The 22,648-nt window shown below is 45.3% G+C and overlaps 1 protein-coding gene across 1 annotated transcript in view; it reads right to left on the bottom strand.

Annotated features, from left to right (window-relative positions):
* Positions 1-22,648, bottom strand: part of BCAM (basal cell adhesion molecule (Lutheran blood group)) — a 95,924-nt gene that overhangs the window by 34,646 nt on the left and 38,630 nt on the right. Inside the window, exons 2-5 of the mRNA XM_088450975.1 lie at positions 7,810-7,934; positions 5,209-5,425; positions 3,482-3,552; positions 2,706-2,802 (exon numbers count right to left, since the gene is read on the bottom strand). Coding sequence (XP_088307101.1) covers positions 2,706-2,802; positions 3,482-3,552; positions 5,209-5,425; positions 7,810-7,934 — 510 coding nt within the window. The remainder of the gene's footprint in view (positions 1-2,705; positions 2,803-3,481; positions 3,553-5,208; positions 5,426-7,809; positions 7,935-22,648) is intronic.

Below are 22,648 nucleotides of genomic sequence, written 5' to 3'. Positions count from 1 at the left end.
TAATTGCACCAAGTGTTGACAATACATACTTAAGAAAATAAGATTCAGTCAGCAATCTGGTCACCACGCCCCACTACACCAGCACCAATCAATGGAGCTTGCGACCAGGACTGAATGTTTAAAACACACCCTTGAGACTAGACATGACCCACATTGCCTTGAAGAAGACCCTTTGCGGGTCGAAACGCGTTGGCACCAGAACCATATCCCATTTAAACCCACAAGCGAGGACTGGAGAGAAACAGTACATTCACAGTGTCAATTGACACGAACCGCCAGGACACGTTACAAGGGAAACCAGACCAGAGAAGAGGACCTCAGAGATCATCGAGCCGGCAGGGGTAAGAGCGGAGTCCTGTCGAGGCAGGAGGAGGTGAGTTCCCCAGCGGGTCTGGAGAGCGGGGACTGTTCACAATAGAGCCGTCTCCGATTCTCCGTCTCTGCTACACCACACAGTCCCGCCCGACGAGACACGCCGGTGATCGCGGGGTCTACCCGGTGCTCTCCGGCGAAGTCCACGGGCCAGACTCGGTGCAGTGTCTCACGCCCCCCACTGACATCCAGGTTTCCACCCGTACTGCTTACCCCAGAAAATCACCCCGGGCATCTATACTCTACATATACGCTGCTGTTCACTGACTTTACCGTGCGAGACGCCGCACCAACTAATTCCCCCCTCACTCATTAACTTTTTCCAGTCAAGTTATCTCCAGATTCCTACAGTGTGTTATTTTGATATATCTATATCCTACTCTCTCATAGTGGGAGACTGATCTCTTACAGAGAGGCATTTACCTCGAGACTTGTCCCATACAGTTGTACACTGCATATCACCTGCATGTGTACATTCCGGTGATTTATGTATCTATTACCACAATACTTTGCAAATATTGCTTTCTTATGTTTATATATGCTTTTCTTTCAGTAAATATATATATATTTTTAGTTATTTGGGTTATTTTTGGATGCAATACAATCATTCCCATATACTCATACATCTGTAAGGGGTATAGAGCGCATTTCCTCAAATTTGATTCTCTGTATATTAGAAAGGACTAGACACCCTTTTTTCTAGTGCAGCCATACCTCTTATTTTTGCATTAGTCTAGTGCGCAATAGATCTCCATTTACATTGTATTTCAATGAGATGGGATGAATTATTATTCACTAATGGTAGGATACTGTGTTTACATGTACTAGTATAATATTTTGAAAGGAAGACATATTTTTATTATTATTATTACTATTATTATGCTTCCCTCACTGCGCCCTCCCTATTCGTAGTGGGTGGGTAGAGTGCACAAGAATTCAGTAGATGGATGTGAAAACCTTCTTGGCCTAGTGGTAGAGCGGTGGTTTTACATTGCCATGGTCCAGCATTCAAATCTCACCACAGCCCAATATTATTTCGTAATCATGATTACTTTAGATTCATGCCTCTATATATATTTTTTATAAAGTACAGTGGTGGGGTGGGTCCATCTGCACTAATCGAGTTTGAGACGCAGCCACAGTGTGTTGGGGTTCAGGGACTCAAACGCAACCTCAGTTTTCAATAAGACCACATGATTTCCTGTTCAATAATGTTGCAGTAGTGTATTGAAGGCACTACATGCTCCACAACTCCCCCACACCCTGCAATGACAATGACACACCCATACATTTATGGGGAGCAGGGGCTCAAGTGTCAGGTTTCAGATGCACTCTCAGCATCAGGGGCTTAGACGCAGATGCACCCACAGGTGTTGGGGTTCAGGGACTCAAACGCAACCTATGACCACATGATTTCCTGTTCAATAATGTTGCAGTAGTGTATTGAAGGCACTACATGCTCCACAACTCCCCCACACCCTGCAATGACAATGACACACCCATACAGTTATGGGGAGCAGGGGCTCAAGTGTCAGGTTTCAGATGCACTCTCAGCATCAGGGGCTTAGACGCAGATGCACCCACAGGTGTTGGGGTTCAGGGACTCAAACGCAACCTAAGACCACATGATTTCCTGTTCAACAATGTTGCAGTAGTGCAGGGATGGGGAACCTCACGCCCGGGGGCCGTATAAAGCCCCCGGAATCATTTGGTCTGGCCCTCTGAGCTTTTTTTTGCTAGCCTCATCTGACTAGCTGGGTGTCTCTAGAATGGCACCCTGCAGCCAGAATCTATGCAGCAGTGCCACCTGGAGCATCCTTAGGACGCTTCAGATGACCACACCGCTGCCCTTACAGCTCCCGGGCATTGTTGTAATCACCGGCGATTGTAGCCCTGCGCCCATGTGACATCATGCATCGGGCCCGCAAATAATGTCATATATATTTTTAAAATGGCCCTCGGCAGAAAAAAGGTTTCCACCCCTGCAATAGTGTATTAAAGGCACTACATTGCTTCACAACTCCCCCGCACCCTGCAATGACACACCCATACAGTTATGGGGTGCAGGGGCTCTAGTGTCGGGTTTCAGGCGCACTCTCAGCGTCAAGGGCTTAGACGGGTCAGACACACCCACAGGTGTTGGATTTCAGGGACTCAAATGCAACCTCAGTTTTGTGTGCAACAGTGGCTTGGCTAGCTTATTTTGTCCCAATTCTACCTGAGTAGCCGATTGTCAGGAAATATATCATACAGCTTCCTGGTAACTTCAGATTCATGTAGATATCTATATGCCTTCTTTAGCTAGCTTCTACATTACTTCAACTTAGTCGTACCTGCTCCTTTATCAGTACCAGCATTCAGGGGAACTTGATTTCTGTACCACTCTATGGTTGGAGCTGGATTTGAATTTCGGCTAGTGCAGGTTCCAACCTTATGAAAGAAAGAGGGTAAGTAGAAGTAAAAGGAGTAATATGGGTTGTTTGCAAGGGTTGCAACTGAAATGTATTAACAATCAAACATAACACACCATATAAAGTCAAGTTCTCTGGGTAACTTTAGGCAAAGTAGCTTAGTACATATGGAGTAGGGATGTGCAGGCTCGGATAGGTTCGAGTTTGCACGTGGAGTTCGGATTTTTCCCTCCAAAAAAACGGAACTCAGAAAGAGGCAAAACGTCACCTTGCATGGACGAACATCATCATTCCTGGACTTGTCCAGGAATGATGATGTTCGTCCATGCAAGATGACGTTTTGCCTCTTTCTGAGTTCCGTTTTTTTGGAGGGAAAAATCCGAACTCCACGTGCAAACTCGAACCTATCCGAGCCTGCACATCCCTAATATGGAGTAGATTTTTGTGCGTATTCGTTTTTTGTTGCACATATCACATGAAGCCTGTTACATGATAGTCAATTCTATAGAAAAAAAAAGTTTCGATCTCGCAATTTGGAAATAATAATGATAATCCAGGTGATTTTAAATCTACAATAAGCCTGAAGTCTACTCCACCTGCAGCATTCAGATTTGACTTACTTAAATGGGTAGTGAGAAGAAAGAGTAAAAGAATAACCCATAAAACTCATTAGAGACATATAAAACACAGCCAAATACCTCTGATGCATCAGAATCTGTGATCGATAACACTTGTTTATTTACAGTAAGCTCTGGGGCCGATGGAGACACTGAGAAGAGAGTGGAAATAACAATTAATAAGGCATAAATCACAAAGTAAACAGCATATTACAAGTGGATGGATTACAAGCACTCAGAGTTGCACAGTGCATGCGTCATACAACGTGTGTGTGCAAAGTCGCAGTATTAATTGAGACGCACAGACTCAGAAATATATTGAAAATGTACTGGGCGGTGACTGGGGGGGGTGCGTGCTATGGGCGTGTAATGGGAGTGTCGTGGGCATATTGCAGAAGTGGTTGACAGACACACAATCGCGTATATTGGTCGGTCATACTCTGAATCTGCACCTAGTGTGGGGCTGGTGCAAGTTTCGAAGGTGTACCGAGCGGTATTTTATAGTCTAAAGACACTGAAAGGGATTCAGTATGATACACCGCCGGCCGCATGACAGCGCCAGTCCGACATGGAAGGAAATCCCGCCCGATCATCTAGAAGGCAAGTATATACTAACCTAACTCTACTCCCTAGCCCTAACCCTCCCTTAGGGTGCCTAACCCTAACCTCCTCCCCTGTGCTTAACCCTAATCCCCCCTCTAAGTGCTTAAACCTAACCCCCCTTTCCCGCTGCCTAAACATAAGTCCCCTGGGAAGGGGGGGGGGTTCCTAACCCTAACCCTCCCTCCCCCTAGCCTAAACCTAACCTCCCGGGGGGTGCCTGACCCTAAGTCCCCCCCGGGAACCCTAAACATAACCCTCCTCCCCCCCGCGCGGCTGTCCGGGGTTGGTTTTAGAGGGTGTTTGTGTGTTTTGCTATTATTATTATTATTATTATTATTATTAATATAGATGTGTCCTCATACACTGTGGCTTCAGTCGCGCCAAACAGCCCTTCTCGGCGCGCCAGGTCTTTTGTCTATTTCTCTTGTTATAAAACAATGACCTGTTTTTATTATTTGTGTATTAAATCAGTTTTGTCAGCTGGATACAGTACAATACAATATAATTAATTCTACTGTAGCAAGAAAACGGGAATTCTTATACAGCGCTACACCTGAAAGTGAGCAGCTAACAGTCAGATCTCAGTCCCCCCAAGGACTAATAAACTTTGAACTAAAAATGACTAAAATAATTAGTCTGAAATACAATTTAGAGGAACCATTTGAGTTCGAAATCCTGGTTCAGACCCGTTGGACTCAGGGTTTTCAGCCTATAAATTAATTTCATTTCATTGTGGAGAATCAATGGACCTGTGGATTTGAGGGACCCGGACTACCTCTCTGCAATTTTTTACACCTATGCCCATGACCTGCATAATTCTGGTAAAGCAGCCACCTATATTATAAACACCGGGATTGGACTTATATGTATTATATATGTCATGCATCTGTGATTTCTTGGTGACATAGTTATTTACATCAGAGTTACCAAGCTGAAGTTTTTATGTGTCATATGTATTGTGTTTTATACTTATATGTTCCATGTCAATAAATAGTGTACACCCTATGATTGTTTTCAATGTACCAGACATAGTTACATAAGTAATTCTACCATCTTTATCATCATCTATCATGAACTTTTTTGGTTAAAGAGGTAGCGCTTGTGTCAGTTTTTCAATTTTATAATTAATTCTACTACCTAATGCTAAACAAGATCACTTAAACTGTCGAATAAACAATAACTATGAATGAAATGTTTATACTCACCGAACACCCTCAGCTCAGTGCTCCCCTCTCCGCTCCCCTCGCTGCCTGCGTTCACTCTGCACTGGAATGTGTTCTCATCTTTCAGGTGAATATCCCTTATCACTAGGCTGTTATCACTCTTAACGTCCACTCTGCTGCTGAAGTCTGTCCCCGGCTCCACTGCAGTGCGCCCATCGATGTAGGTTGCTATACGACTTCGTCTTCCTTCCTGGTTTGTCTGCATGGGTCACAAGCAGCTATGCGTCACCAAACAGACTACCACTAAAGACCCTGTAAAATCAGGTGGAAATGTACAAAAGCGCAAGGACACTAAAGAGGACTTACGCTGTGGTTTTCCATAAATGTCTCTTAGAGTGACACAAACAGAAATCTAACAACTGAATTACAGATAATTTAAAGTTGAAATGAGTTGCTAAAATGGCAGTTTATTGAATAATCTATGCTGAAACCTCTCCAGAATGCAGATCCAAAACAAACTACCCTCATACTAACAAAACATACACCAAATGTACACTAGGGATGGGATTGAAGGATGAATCATCGGAACCATTGATGGTTTGGTTTCAATGTTCAATGGTTTTGACATTGATAGTGATTTTTCAGTGTTTAACTATCAATGCTTTTCTTACGATGGCGACTGGCCCACCTTCGTCCACAACTTTCTAACGGAGCATCAGGAAAAATCACACACACAGGTAGTTTCACTTTCTGGGTGATGGGTTTCTGTACTGCATGTCAGCATGATGTAGTATAAGTGCACCAGGAACTGCCAGACACACAAATACACAGACACATGCTCTCTTTCCCCATCTGATGGTTTTCCAATGCTAAAACCATCAATGTTTTACATTCGGTTTTTTAATGACATAGATGGCAACATCGATGTTGTCATTTTATTATTCCGTCCCTAATGCACACAGAAAAACAGGCCTGATGCAAGCCCTGCCCCTACCCTACCCGCTACCACAACAACTGCCAGTTGGAAGCAGAGCCACACTTGGAAGCAGTTCACAAACCCCTCTTAATGTGGCAGACAGGGAGGCAGAATCTTCTGCTCCTAAGACTGGGACTGTGGCACTCGGGTGTCATATCATAGCCAAATGCCACAGTTGCGACGTAACACTAATTGAAGGAGCACCAGCTGGCAGCTTCATATATAAGCACCTGCTAACCGCTGGCTGACACTCCATAGGGTGCATTAACATCACTAGATGGTGACATTATGGAAATCACTCCAAATTTTAGGCACCCCCTAACTATGGGAGCCCTAGGTAACTGCCTAGGGTCGCTTAATGGTAGCGCCAGCTCTGTATACAATTTCATAATACATATATGAAAATACATAGCTAGCAAAACCCAATAAAACGAATTACACAGCACAAAACGAATGGTAAAACACCGTGGGCCTGATTCAGCCGCGCATGCAATGCTGATGGTCACATAGTTGCATGATTATTTGCTGCGCATGCGCTAAAAATGCAGATAGTGCAATGCGTTACACAGAGTGTAGGCAGAAAGGTGCTGTTACAATCAGGACAGACGGTATCAGAAATAGGCTGAAATGGATGGGTGCTCCCGGGTGAGTGGGGGGTGGCTGGAAGTGAACATAGAAAAGGTCTTTCTCATGGGTGTCTTATGGGAAAGCAGCTGCATTCCCAAATGCACAGCCATAGCCACTTAGGCTATAGACAGACGGAGACACTGCACCTGCCATATGTCTGCTGCAAATGTCGATAGGAAGTGCGATAGTGTATACGATAGTGTATGCGATAGTGTGTGTGATAGTGTGTGTGTGATAGTGTGTATGATAGTGCGCCTATGGTGGCATCTGAAGAATCACCAGAGGTATTACAGCATGCAAAAACACTCAAATTGTGCGCCTCAGTCCCTGCACATTAAGGCCCTGATTCAGAGCCGGACGCTCTGACCAGAGCGCTCGCTCTGAATCAGGGCCCACCTCCATAACTATGGAGCGTCCTCCTGGACGCTCGTATAGCTGTGGGTCAACACCCACAGCCTATACGAGCGTGCAGGATGATGGTCGCGATGGTCTTGCCCATCGCGACCATCGCCAGTGCGAGCAGAAGCCTGCGGTTGAGTTTCTCAACCGCAAGGCCAGGAGTGATTTTGGCTCTATCAGAGCCAAAATCACTCCCACTGACATCACTAGTGATGTCAGTGGGGCCGGCTTCTGACGGTAGGCGTTCCCTTGGGAACGCCTCCGTCTGGCAGGCACGCCCCCCGCACGCCCACCAAAGGGGGCGTGCTGTCAATCAACATCGACAGCACACCCCCTTTGATCAGACACAACGAGCGAAGGAAAGTCCTTCGCTCATCGCGTCTCGCGCATGCGCACCATCGACCCACTTGCAAGCGGACAGCCGCTCGCGAGTGGGTCTGAATCAAGCCCTAAGACGCTACAATACCGGGGAAGGGCTGATATTAGCATTTGCATATTATCGCAGCTGCGACTCCGTCAACAGACGCAATCTCTGAATCAGGCCCAATGAATCACAGTAAACTGCTAGCTCATACTTTCACGTTAAATTGAATCTGAATATGAATTTATCCTGGAGCTGATGTTGCTGTTGCTGTACTCACAAAAGACCACTCCACGCTGTACTTGGGAGAGCCGCTGAACTTCGGTGTACACTTGAAGACCGCCTCATGACCAGATTCAACTTCAACTTTTGAGGGGACGGAAACTGTGATTGCAGAGAGACAGCCTGCAAGACAGACAAGGCCACCATCAATAGACTGACAGCAGAACAGTACACAGCAAAAACAGTGACTGTGAGAGACAAAGTTGACAGCAGAAACTACTGCGGTGGCTGAGAAGACACCAAGGGGCAGATGTATCAAGACCTTTTAAAGAGGACAAGTGGAGGTTTTGCCCATAGCAATTAATCAGATTGTAGCTATCATTTATCCAGTACATTCTATTAATATTATTGTTTATTTATCAAAGTACATAAACAAATATGTGACCACTGACTTACAGTACAATACAACACAATGCAGGACAAGGACATGGATAATATACATTTGCTACATTAGCGACCATAACACCCAAATAAACAACAGAGCATAAGCAACCAAGTGTTATAAAATGATAGCCAGAACACACATACATAGAGTATTTAGCGTTCCCTCTAGGCTGTTTTAGTGGGGCGCAGCGCCCTGCCCTACAGTAGGGCGACCTGCTGAAACAGCCCACGGGTGCCGTCCCCACCCGCGGGTCACAGTGTCCCACGGGTGGGGAAATCTGCAGTGTAGCAGTCACCGCCGGTGAATGGATGTCGGGCGCATGCATCCTCAGCCATTCACACTGACAGCAGGACATGGGGGCAGCCTGGAATGTCCGTAAGTGCCAGGCAAGCCCCCAAGAGTGACGAAAAAGGGATAAGTCTTAAAGACATGCCCCCTTTTCCTTGGCCACGCCCCCATTTCGGGCACGCACACAGATGTGCCCTTTCTCTAGGTCCGACGCCGGACCTAGAGTGAATACTAGTATTGGAGATATTTAAACCAGATGTAAAGAAATAAATAGCAATAATAGTAAAAAAATAGATGGCTGTGTTATATATATATATATATATATATACAGTCAGGTCCATAAATATTGGGACATTGACAGAATTTTCAGATTTTGGCCTCTATTCACCAACACAATGGTTTTGAAATGAAAAAAACAAGATGTGCTTTAACTGCAGACTTTCAGATTTAATTTGAGGGTAATTACATCCAAATCGGGTGAACGGTGTAGGAATTACAACAGTTTCAATATGTGCCTCCCACTTTTTAAGGGGCCAAAAGTAATGGGACTATCAACTCAAAAGCTATTTCATGGACAGGTGTGGGCTATTCCCTCATTATTTAATTATCAATTAAGCAGGTAAAAGGTCTGGAGTTGATTCTAGGTGTAACATTTGCATTTGGAATCAGTTGCTGTCAACTCTCAATATGAGATCCAAAGAGCTGTCACTATCAGTGAAGCAAGTCATAATTAGGCTGAAAAATCAAAACAAACCCATCAGAGAGATTGCAAAAACATTAGGTGTGGCCAAATCAACTCTTTGGAACATTCTTAAAAAGAAAGAATGCACCAGAGAGCTCAGCAACACCAAAAGACCCGGAAGACCACGGAAAACAACTGTGGTGGATGACAAAAGAATAATTTCCGTGATGAAGAAAAACCCCTTCACAACAGTTGTCCAAATCAAGAACACTCTCCAGGAGGTAGATGTATATGTGTCAAAGTCAACAATCAAGAGAAGACTTCACAAGAGTGAATATAGAGGGTTCACCACAAGATGCAAACCATTGGTGAGCCACAAAAACAGGAAGACCAGATTAGAGTTTGCCAAACAACATCTAAAAAAGCCATTACAGTTCTGGAACAACATCCTATTGACAGATGAGACAAAGATCAACTTGTACCAGAGTGATGGGAAGAGAAGAGAAGGAAAGGAACTGCTCATGATCCAAAACATACCACCTCATAAGTGAAGCATGGTTGTGGTAGTGTCATGGCGTGGGCATGTATGGCTGCCAATGGAACTGGTTCCCTTGTATTTATTGATGATGTGACTGCTGACAAAAGCAGCAAAATGAATTCTGAAGTGTTTTGGGCAATATTATATGCTCATATTCAGTCAAATGCTTCAGAACTCATTGGACAGCGCTTCACAGTGCAGATGGACAATGATCCGAAGCATACTGCAAAAGCAACCAAAGAGTTTTTTAAGGCTAAAAAGTGGAATGTCATGCAATGGCCAAGTCAATCCCCTGACCTGAATCTGATTGAGCATGCATTTCACTTGATGAAGACAAAACTGAAGGGAAAATGCCCCAAGAACAAGCAGGAACTGAAGACATTTGCAGTAGAGGCCTGGCAGAGCATCACCAGGGATGAAACCCAACGTCTGGTGATGTCTATGCGTTCCAGACTTCAGGCTGTAATTGCCTGCAAAGGATTTGCAACAAAGGATTAAAAAGTGAAAGTTAGATTTAGGATTGTTTAGTTTGTCCCATTACTTTTGGCCCCTTAAAAAGTGGGAGGCACATATAGAAACCGTTGTAATTCCTGCACTGTTCACCTGATTTGGATGTAATTACCCTCAAATTAAATCTGAAAGTCTGCAGTTAAATCACATCTTGTTTGTTTCATTTCAAAGCCATTGTGGTGGTGAATAGAGGACAAAATATGAAAATTCTGTCAATGTCCCAATATTTATGGACCTGACTGTATATATATATATATATATATATATATATATACACATACACAGTACATACACACACACACGTATATATATATTTACGTGCAGTTGGAGTGGCACTTTCCGGGCTTGTCACACTCAAAAAAGATAATCTGTTCTATCCCGGCCAATTTGGATATAGCTATATATATTACAATACTGTACTGTAAAGGTTCTGATTCTGTCTGACATAGTTGATATATTGAGTGCAGTACAAAGAGATGCAGATCTTTTATTCCCTCTTGTAACATAACAGAGAAACAGTGACACAGACTAATGATTTCTTAGCCCTTAAGAGACCAACCAATTACCTTGATTTTTTTGAAAAGTCAATATCCATAACTAATGGACTTTCATGAGAGCAGTGTGTAAAGTAGTTTCAATCTGGCATAAATCAACAACAGACTTATTAAAAGAAAAACCGAGCTATCCAATAGAAGTCTGAGATGTACCGTCTGTATACAACACAAAACAGGTAAAAAACTAAGAGAGAGGTGACTTAAAGAGATGCTAAAAGGAGCACCAGAAAAGAGACTCATCTACTCAGGTGCAGCACAAAGTGAAGGTGTAAAAGTAATGTGAGTTGGATACATAGAAAATACTACTGTACAAGTTATCCATTTTACTAACATTGAAGGTGAACTGTGAAATGTCAACCGCTGACAGCTATGTACTTTCACATCCAAGTCCTACTGGACAGGATCCGATTTTCATACCTCCCTGAATTTGGTAGGACGGTTAAGAGGTATACAAGAGACGAGCGTGCCCCTAGGGTCCCGATTTCCATCTCAAAGAAGTTGGGAGGTATGGATTTGGCATGGCAGAAAATCAGTTCAGTTAAAAACCCCAATCACCATGGGCATAGCTATAGTGGGTACAAGGGGTGCTATTGCTATATGTCCCATGGGTTTAGGGGGCTCCAGACCCAGCTCATATGTAGTTATCTACCAAGTACCCGAAATAGGGTACGCCACATTGCCTGGCCCTGAAAAGGGGGACTCGTCAGTGGTGATCTCTGTCTCTCCATCTCAGCAAAGCTCCACACTGATATGATCCATCTCCTACACTCCTGTTACACGCTCACAGACACATCTGTCCTAATCAGTAATCAGTAAGCCCAGCACTGTGGAAAACTTGTTTACATCCTTTGTGATGCTGGGGGGCTTGAAATTCAGCAGCTCACTACGACGACATCACTTTTGGCTTCAATATCGTGATGAATAAGCTTCATATTCATCACGATATTGAAGTCGGGAGTGGCATTGTTGCAGCGCGCCATCTGGCAAAGAGTGAGACGCACATCGAGGGAACCAGCCAGCAAGAGCTGAACGAAACACTAAAGACCGAGACGCACATTGAGGGAACCAACCGACAATGAAATACTAAAGGTAGGCAGAGATAGAGATAGCCAGTTAGCTCTCACATACGGCAACCGTAATACATCGGCTTAAGCCCGCAAACATCAGAGCCCCTTCCCTATTAAGACTTCATTAAAAATACACTCAAAAGAGCTATTTAAACCTTGTTGAAGCACTAACTTTTTTTTTTCCCCACAGGTATTGCGCTGACACATTTTTATTCGTTCACTATCCCATGACAAGCGCTCTATAATTTATGTTTATCTCATGTCATTTTTAAGTGGAGCTGCTATCTATATAACCAACCAATAGCGCTGGTGCTACACAGTAATTTTATAAGCCTATAGAAACCTATCAGTAGTTTCCTTTCATGTTATAAACTAAAGTAGAAAAATTATTTTGGATTGGTTGCTATGGGAAACATGTCGCTCTTTCCTTTCCTTCTAAAGAGGACAAGTGGAAGTGTTGCACAAAATGAATCAGCATCTACGGTAGTTATTATTTTCTAGAATGTATTAGATCAGGGGTAGGCAACCTATGACACGCCAGCTGCTGTGGGACTACACATTACGGCATGTCCTGTCACAGTTCTTGCATGCCCTAATAGCAAAACTGTGGCAGAGGGTGCTGGGATATGTAGTTCCACAGTAGCTGGAGAGCCTACCCAATGTACTAGACTAGATAAATGATAGCTAGAATTTGATTGGTTGCTACATCTCCCCCTCATGTCTTTCTGACATCCATGGTCAATGAAATAGTCATTAGTAATGCTATTTGACATACATGACAACCTCTGGGATCTCCTGAACATTCTGGGTACTTAGACAGAGCTAGTGTGACTGCATAACAGCAAAGAGTTCCCGGGTATTACAAATGTTACCACCTGGCTATATGAACATCCAAAGGCAAAGTGTTCCATAGACAAAATTGTAAATCTTTGGTTTGTTCCTATTTTTCAGGTTTGGACACACAGTAATACAGGACACAAAGCTGCTGAACCCCAGAAGTGCCCTGTACTGTGGTTATTAGCTATGTAAAGGGGGTGTGGCACATATGGTATGTCAACATTCATAATGTTGACATTGACCATTTCGACATTCATCGTGTAGACACTGATGAAGTATCAACATGTAAGAATGTTGACGTATCATCCCTGGAGGCCCAGCGGTCACTTTCCTGCTTCCACCGGCTGCAGCGGCTTCAGTGAGGCTTCCAGAGCCCGGGCGTCATGTAACCGTCACCTCCTGAACAGACCTCTGATCCTCCAGCGCTTCTGTATGTATTCCTCCCTTATCACTAACCCTAATCCCTACCCCTAACTCTCCCTCTAGTGGCTAACCCTAACCTCCCCCCCCCCCCCGGAACCTAACCCCAACTTCCCACTAGTGTCTAACCCTAACCTCCCCCTAGTGCTTAACCCTAACCCCCCTTGCAGCCTGTCCCAACTTTTCTGTCCCAACTTCCCCCTAGTGCTTAACCTCGCAACCCCCCCTGCAGCTGAACCCCAACTTCCCCCTAGTGCTTAACCCTAACCACCCCTAGTGCTTATTCTAACCCTGCTGCCTGCAGCCTAACCCTAAGGTAACATATTGCCTGTCTACATTTTAACAATGATAATCATATCTGTTGACAATGTGGTTTTGACATTATGAATGTCAACCGGGATGCGGGATGCCGTCTGCCAGAGCCCCGGCACCGAAATCCCGACATGACTCGGGATGCCGACGTCGGGATCACGGTAGACGGCATCCCCATTGTAAGGACACCGGGGAAAGGTAAGCATCAGCTGTGGGGGGTTTAAGGCGCCCGGGGGGGAGTTAGCGTTAGGCTGCGAGAGGGGGGAGGTTATGGTTAGGCTCAGAGTAGGGGCTGAAAGGGTTAGGCACTAAGGGGGGAGGGTTAGGCACTAAGGGGGGAGGGATAGGTTTAGGCACTTACCAGGAGGGTTAGGGTGCGGGGAAGGGAGGGTTAGTATAAGGGTGCAGGAAAGGAGGGTTAGTGTTAGGTGGTAAATAGGACAGGGGAACATTACTTACCGTTCCCATCAGGATTTTAACCACCGTGATGCCGCTGTCAGTGTACAGACAGCCGGCATCCCATCCATCGGTATTTCATACCGATTCCATGTCAACCTAATGACTACATCCCATGTTACAGGATAAGAATGAAATGGAAGGACATGTTATGTAATTGGAGGCATACATTACATTAAGCAATCTGTGTGCTTGTGAGTAGATAATGCACGTGATATCAGGGTGTAAATTAAGGAAATGAGTCTTAAATAGAGAAGATACATAAAGTGGACGTGAGGTCAAGAGATTGCTTTGAATAACTAACCAAAGTGGCCGAATCCACACACAAATCATGACAATAAACTATGCACTAAATCCACCATGAAAAGAGATGCCTGTAGTATGATCTTGGGGTAATAAGGTGCCCTTGTGATGGGTAATCACCAGCAACAACCCCTGCCTAATCTTATATATAAAATTCAGGAGGAGTTGAGGTCCTAGTTGGACCTCCCGTTGGTGTACGCTGACTCAGGGACTTTGGGCAGAACTTTGACTGTTCTGGGCCTTCCACTGGATGGATTTGGATGAAAACTTCACAGAGGCATGGGCAATTGGTCTGGGATGCCTAATGGAGTAATAGAGGTCCTGGTCCGACCTCACGGCGGAGTGCACCAGGCAGAATTTTACCTCAGGGAGCCTGTTCTGGGCCTTCCACTGGATGGATTTGGACAACATCACATAATTTGGAAGAAAACTTCACAGAGTGGTAACATTGGATCCCAGAAGATATAACAGGGGGTTGAGGTTCCGGTCGGACCTCTCATACGTGTACACCAGGCAGAATTTTACCTCAGGGAGCCTTTCTGGGCCTTCCACTGGATGAATTTGGATTAAAACTGCACAGAGGGGTGGAAATTGGTTTGGGATGCCTAATAGACTGGTTCAGGTCTCGATCAGACCTCACGGCGGAGTGTGCCAGGCAGAACTTTGGCCCAGGGAGTGTGTTCTGGGCCACTGGATGGATTTGGATGACATCACATAACAAAACTTAATAACTTGAAGATTTAAACCCGGACAAAGCCGGGTACTTCAGCTAGTTATTATAAATACATCATAATCATATGTACATTGCATGTATGTTGACACAAAAGATTGGCTACTTGCACCACTGCACGAATCCAGGTAGATGCAGAATCCTGAGCAATAAACAGCACTCTAGTCTAGGACATACTGTCACAGATACAATGTAATTGTACTATAAACAGCACAAACAGACCAAACTTTCCAAGATTAACACGCTTATTTGTTTTCAGGGTAATGTCTTCGTGTTCTTCCTATACACATACTGTATATAAAAACAGCAGCGAGAGAGGGAAACAGGTAGAGTTGATTAAAATTTAAAAGCACCTTGTAACACAGGCAAAAAGTACATATGTAAAACAAATCCCAACCTTTGTCACATGATATTTTAAAATAAACAATTTAAATGAAATATCAGACAAATAACAGCCTGCCATGCAGCAGGACAGGATATCGGATGCTACAGTATGTATGTTATGTCACATATCTACACCTGACAAGATCCAGCATCTTTCACGCAAACATATATACTGTATATGAATGTTACCAGGATCTTTTTCCATATACATTAGACTTCAAAACTACAAGGATAAATAATATAAACATTTATTCGTGCGGTTTCGGTTTTCAATTTTTTTTTATTGCGACAACTATTTCTGCATTTATATTGTGGAACTGCAAGTCCCAGCATGCCCATTTTTTCTTGCTTCCAACACATCAACTTCAAGAACTGAGTGTTCACTTGCTGCCTAATATCACTTGTTCTATAAGGGGTTTCTTACCAGTTTTTTACTGGCCCCTGGAATAGACCAAATAGAAGCCAATGCATGCTCACACGTTATGTCATATGTTGGCTAACCAGAGACCCTGGAGGCACTGGTGGTCATTGGATAAGATGGTAAGGGGTGAATAATAAAACTTATTAGCCACCACTAACACTGGGGGAAGATATATCAAGTCTTGGGGGTATATTTACTAAAGTGAGAGTTTTTAGAATTGTAGATGTTGCCCATAGCAACAAATCAGATTCTACTTGTGCAAGAATAGTACACACTTGTAACCACACCTACTCATTTGCATAACAAAATCCCTATCTAGGGATGGCAATGGGTGGGGTGTCTATCGATGGTTACCACTGATGGGTCCATCGGTGATTACCATTGTTGGCACCTATGGGGAACCATCAATGGTTTGCACCCCTTGATGGCCACCGCTGCTGGGGTCATGGCAGGCTCTGGACCAAGCAAAAATGAGGGTGGGGCTTAGTGGTCACTGGGGGCGGGGCTAACCTCCATCCAATCAAGCTAAAAAAAAACAAAAAACTATCGGCTCCCACAGAACCACTGGCTCTCTGCCGTCGATGGCAAAACCATCAGCCATCAACAGTTAACCATCGATGACTGCTAACTATCAATGGTCAATGGCCATCCCTACATCTATCATTTCATTGTACTGACTTCCCATCAGAGAGGTGTCTTTAAATATTTCTTCCAATGCTGGCAACTATGACGGTGCAGGCTGGTGGTTTTGAATGGAAGGTTATACAGTGAAAACAGTCTCACGATCCTGCCCGATTTAGATTTTTCTAATTCCAATTATTTTATTATTTCTGATGCTGTGGGAAACTGGAGGGCGAGACAGATACACAAGCAATTTCTATATAAAATACACAATTTCTAGTACATAAGTTTTATCTATTTTACTATTTTCAGCAACACTTATCCATGCTTGAACACAGATTGCTTCAGTAATACCATTTTGATTTAACCATCTGTGCTGAAGCAAGGATATTCTGAAAACCTGGATTGTGGCAAAGTTTGAGAAGGACTGGACTAATCTTTTTAAAAAAAACAAAAAAACAATCAAGTTGAAGTTTTCTTCCTTTTCGAGGCTTATTGATGCGAGTTAACTCATAAAACCTCACCCACAAGAGTGCAATGATATAAATTACAGTAACAGTGGGTGGAGCGTGATGACAATATACGTATCATCACACTGAGCCGCCACTGCAGAGGAGCAAAAATCACTGCAGCAAAATCACGCAGTGGCCATTTTCCTGGAGACCACTTACATGCGCAGTAGATTCTGGCATTAAGCCAGGATCTACTGCACCGTGGCACCACCGGAGAGAGGAACGGGCCCACACTGAGACTGCACATGGCCCCCCTCCTCTCTTAAAGCACCCCTGTGTACACGTGTGAATGTATGCAATTATTTCCGTGCACACAATATGGGAGCACATACGGCTGATTTCCCTCCAACTGTGCATCAGACCCACTGTGGGCCTTATTCAGATGTGGACTCTATTGCAGACGTGACTGCGTCTTTTGCCCCAGCGCGACTGCGTCTTTATGCTAATGCGGCAGCCGATAGTATTCACACAGAGATGCCCACCAGCTGCTGCGCTAATCCACCGCTGTGCGCATTAAGACACACCGTCGGCAGCACCATGGAACATTGCACCAGTCCTACGGAGGCACAGGAATCTCTGTCTAAGCATGGCCACCATGATCAGTGTAACTGCTACAGAAGACGCAGTCATTGATTCGACGCACCCGCGACATGCCCATGTCTGGTTAGCTTCCCCCATGTTACCACCCAGAAACGTCCACTGAATTTGCTTCAGAAACGTCCACTCTGCTTCCAAGGGTGGCTTTCAGCATTAACTATCAGGACGCATGCGCAGAGCGACTCGGACACATGCGCAGACTGAGAACATTGCCAGCTTGCGTGTGCCATCGACACAGCATGCTCCTCTGAATTAGGCCCTATGGGCTGTATTCAGAGGCTGCCGTACGGTTTACGACGGCACGGCCGCCTCGATGTTTGTCTAGTGCGCATGCGCACGAGGGAGCCGGCTCCTTCGTGCGCATGCTGAGACCCGCTACGACCGACAGCGCCGGTCGTAGCGGGTCTCTTTCCAAAGGGGGCGAGCTGTCGATGTTGACTGACAGCTCACCCCGTTTGGAAGGCGGGTTGGGGGGGGTGGCAGCCCAAACGGAGGCGTTCCCATGGGAACGCCTGCCGTTTGGGGGAGATCCCCACTGACATCACTAGTGATGTCAGTGGAAAGCTTCCGGCTCTGACAGAGCCAGAAGCTCTCCGGGGCTTACGACAAGTGAGACCCTACCTTAGGGTCTCGTCGTAAGCCCCGATGGTCGCGATGGTCAATGACCAGTGCGACCATCACCCTAGCGGTCGTTAGAGCTGTGGGTGTTAACCCACAGCCTAACGACCGCAACAGAGGCGGGCGGTCAAGTGGCCGCCCAGTTTCTGAGCGACCGCTTGCATCCTCCGACCGCCTCTGAATGAGGCCCCTATGTCTCTACAAAAGACACGCACGGCACAAAGGTCTCACTGCCTGACAGCTCTTCCCCCATTCACTAATGAAGCTAAGCCATGGCTGTCTTTAATCAGTTATAGTGCTAAGCACCAATAATTGTTTGCAGTATAGAGAAACAAGGAAAAAAGAACTGAGGTTTCACTTGCTGTATAATATATCCCACCCCCTGACAGGTGCCATAGTAATGAGGTAATCAATGTATGTATTATATGTATATACCAGAAAGAGATGACAGTAGCAAACAAACAAAACTGCAGCTCCAAAGACCAAACTCGTTATGCAAAATGCTATTTTCACAAACTAGTCACCATACTTTTAAACATACATTGCACGGCACTACGTAACCCTTGTGGCGCCTTATCAATTAAAGTTAAAATAGAAGATAATAATACATTTATAAATCTACACAAATGTAGTAACATATCCTTCAAATGAAATACAACAAATGAGATCAGTGGCAAAGTTGGGTACACATTGGACCAGGGATGGGGAACCTCAGGCCTTATGCAGCCCCCGGAATCATTTGGTCTGGACCTCAGAGCTTTTTTTCTGCTAGCCTCATCTGGCTAGCTGGGTGTCTAGAATGGCACCCTGCAGCCAGAATCTATGCAGCAGTGCTGCCTGGAGTGTCCTTAGGATGGTTCAGACGGTCACACTGCTGCTCTTACAGCTCCCCGAAGCATCCTCTGGATGCTCCAGGCTTTGCTGGAATCACCGGAGATTGTGGTCCCGCCCCGTGTGATGTCACACAGAGGGGGCGTGGCCTGCACCGGGCCCGCAAATAATGTTGTATATATTAAAATGGCCCTCGGCAGAGAAAAGGCTCCCCACCCCTGCATTAGACGATTTTCTGGAACGATCTGGCCGATCCCGATGGATTGGAACGACAAAGTGTGTACGCACTACGCGCGCTCCCTTGGCGTCATCCATCACATCTTCAGGCCGCCCTTACATGCAGCTCAATCTGACAATCTCGTTAACGATTTGCCACAAATCGTGTGGTGTGCGCAAATTACTGGACGACCAGGCGATATGTTAACATTTTATAGTTAACGATCTAAGCACCAAACGATGCAAGATATATCATTCGGTCATTTGGAAGATTGCACAGTGTGTATGCACTATGGGCCTGATTCATTACGGATCGCAACTTCAATAGCGATTACACACGCAGTTCAACTGCGATAGCATGCTAATCCATTGAGATCGCAATGCCGACAAAGCACTACATAAGGACCCCAAAATATTGGTACAATAGAGTACCATCGCAGCCTCACGCACACTTGCTCAAGCTCTGACTGTACTCAGAGATTGCTAACACCATCGCACGCTATGAGGCCTCAGGCTGCATATGGCGTCGCAATGGATAATTTATACACGCCCATGCGACGGCATTCAAACGCACTAGCACATCTGCATTTCCCCAACCACCACCCCCATCACCACCCACAAGCACCACTTCCAGTCAATCACTCTGCGATGGGTCTGTGTAGTCACTGCAATCGCAGTCCCGCTCGCAGTGGCCGGTTCGTGTACGCGCACTGCGATTCACATGCATGCACAGTGCGCAACAATCGTCTGATTGCGTGCGTATTACCAACTGCGTTCCTTGCTGAATCAGGCCCTATATTGTCTGTCAGGGAGTTCAAAGGAAATCTGGACGACCATCGAATCATTTGCTGATCGTCTAATGTGTACCCAACATTAGATTATTTTTTGTCCACTGATCAGTACACACAGATAAAACTGTAACCTGCTTCAAGCATAAATCAGTGCTAGCTTAAGCAATCAAGGCAAACACTGCTGGCTCCAGCCTGTGTTTACCGATCCATGCTCTTTTATTACAAACTATGTCTATTGTTTCTGCCACTGGTTAAAGAATTAAACATTGGATAATTACAGAGTTTGTGGCTAGGCTGCCCTTTTAATACAGGATGCCCTGGGACAATGCAAAAAGAAAATCCGTGCTACACTGCAACCAGTGTGGGCCAGGGGTGTGCATAGTTGCCAACATTTTAAAATACTTTCCAGAGATGCAGATTACTGAGCTGCTACATCAACGCACGTCACGTGCAATATTGTCCCGTCCTTGAGAAACTAAATCCCCATCATGTTGCGTTCACCGAATTTAATTTTAACATTCTTTTGTGTATTTATTAATAGTTACTCCTAAAAAGTTATTAGCTTTGAATAAAAAAAAAAAACAGAAAATATGTAGTAGATAGAAAGACTTACATTTAGTCTATAATATAATGTGAATGTTGTGTCTGTCTGTTTGTTCCAAGTTCGCGAAAAAACTGCTGAACCGATTCTAATGAAAACTTAATCATTTTGTACTCGAAACCCCCTAGACATAACCTGGACTTTGATTCATCTCGATCCATCAAGTTAAAACTGAGCAATAACAAAAACAAAATTTATTGACCTCATCAATGCAAGAGATAGGTGTGGCCCATGCGCGTGCCCGGTAAGGGGTGGTGGAAGAGGTGCTATGGGCCAAGGTTCAATTGAATAGGATAGGCTACATAACAGTCTGTGCACAGGGCACACAGTGACATTGGTGTGAGTGGTGGATGAATAGGATAGGCTACATAGCAGTCTGTGCACAGGGCACACAGTGACATTGGTGTGAGTGGTGGGTGAATAGGATTGGCTACATAGCAGTCTGTGCACAGGGCACACAGTGACATTGGTGTGAGTGGTGGATGAATAGGATAGGCTACATAGCAGTCTGTGCACAGTGCACACAGTGACATTGGTGTGAGTGGTGGGAGAATAGGATAGGCTACTAAGCAGTCTGTGCACAGGGCACACAGTGACATTGGTGTGAGTGGTGGGTGAATAGGAAAGGTTACATAGCAGTCTGTGCACAGGGCACACAGTGACATTGGTGTGAGTGGTGGGAGAATAGGATAGGCTACATAGCAGTCTGTGCACAGGCCACACAGTGACATTGGTGTGAGTGGTGGGTGAATAGGATAAGCTACATAGCAGTCTGTGCAGGGCACACAGTGACACTGTTGTGAGTGGTGGGTGAATAGGATAGGCTACATAGCAGCCTATGCACAGGGCACACAGTGACATTGGTGTGAGTGGTGGGTGAATAGGATAGGTTACATAGCAGTCTGTGCACAGGGCACACAGTGACATTGGTGTGAGTGGTGGGAGAATAGGATAGGCCACATAGCAGTGTGTGCACAGGGCACACAGTGACATTGGTGTGAGTGGTGGGTGAATAGGATAGGCCACATAGCAGTCTATGCACAGGACACACAGTGACATTGGTGTGAGTGGTGGATGAATAGGATAGGCCACATAGCAGTCTGTGCACAGGACACACAGTGACATTGGTGTGAGTGGTGGATGAATAGGATAGGCCACATAGCAGTCTGTGCACAGGACACACAGTGACATTGGTGTGAGTGGTGGATGAATAGCATAGGCTACATAGCAGTCTGTGCACAGGACACACAGTGATATTGGTGTGAGTGGTGGATGAATAGGATAGGCCACATAGCAGTCTGTGCACATGGCACACAGTGACATTGGTGTGAGTGGTGGGAGAATAGGATAGGCCACATAGCAGTCTGTGCACAGGGCACACAGTGACATTGGTGTGAGTGGTGGGAGAATAGGGTAGGCTACATAGCAGTCTGTGCACAGGGTACACAGTGACATTGGTGTGAGTGGTGGGAGAATAGGATAGGCCACATAGCAGTCTGTGCACAGGGCACACAGTGACATTGGTGTGAGTGGTGGGTGAATAGCATAGGCTACATAGCAGTCTGTGCACAGGGCACACAGTGACATTGGTGTGAGTGGTGGCTGAATACGAGAGGCTACATAGCAGTCTGTGCACAGGGCACACAGTGACATTGGTGTGAGTGGAGGATGAATAGGATAGGCTACATAGCAGTCTGTGCACAGGGCACACAGTGACATTGGTGTGAGTGGTGGGTGAATAGGATAGGCTACATAGTAGTCTGTGCACAGGGCACACAGTGACATTGATGTGAGAGGTGGATGAATAGGATAGGCTACATAGCAGTCTGTGCACAGGGCACACAGTGACATTGGTGTGAGTGGTGGGAGAATAGGATAGGCTACATAGCAGTGTGTGCACAGGGCACAGAGTGACATTGGTGTGAGTGGTGGGTGAATAGGATAGGCCACATAGCAGTCTGTGCACAGGACACACAGTGACATTGGTGTGAGTGGTGGATGAATAGGATAGGCCACATAGCAGTCTGTGCACAGGACACACAGTGACATTGGTGTGAGTGGTGGATGAATAGGATAGGCCACATAGCAGTCTGTGCACAGGACACACAGTGACATTGGTGTGAGTGGTGGATGAATAGCATAGGCTGCATAGCAGTCTGTGCA

Source organism: Taudactylus pleione, unplaced genomic scaffold (assembly GCF_031769625.1).
Source record: "Taudactylus pleione unplaced genomic scaffold, aTauple2 ptg000535l, whole genome shotgun sequence".
In the NCBI taxonomy this organism is placed as follows: domain Eukaryota; kingdom Metazoa; phylum Chordata; class Amphibia; order Anura; family Myobatrachidae; genus Taudactylus; species Taudactylus pleione.
This window is presented reverse-complemented; position numbering and strand designations above follow the sequence as displayed.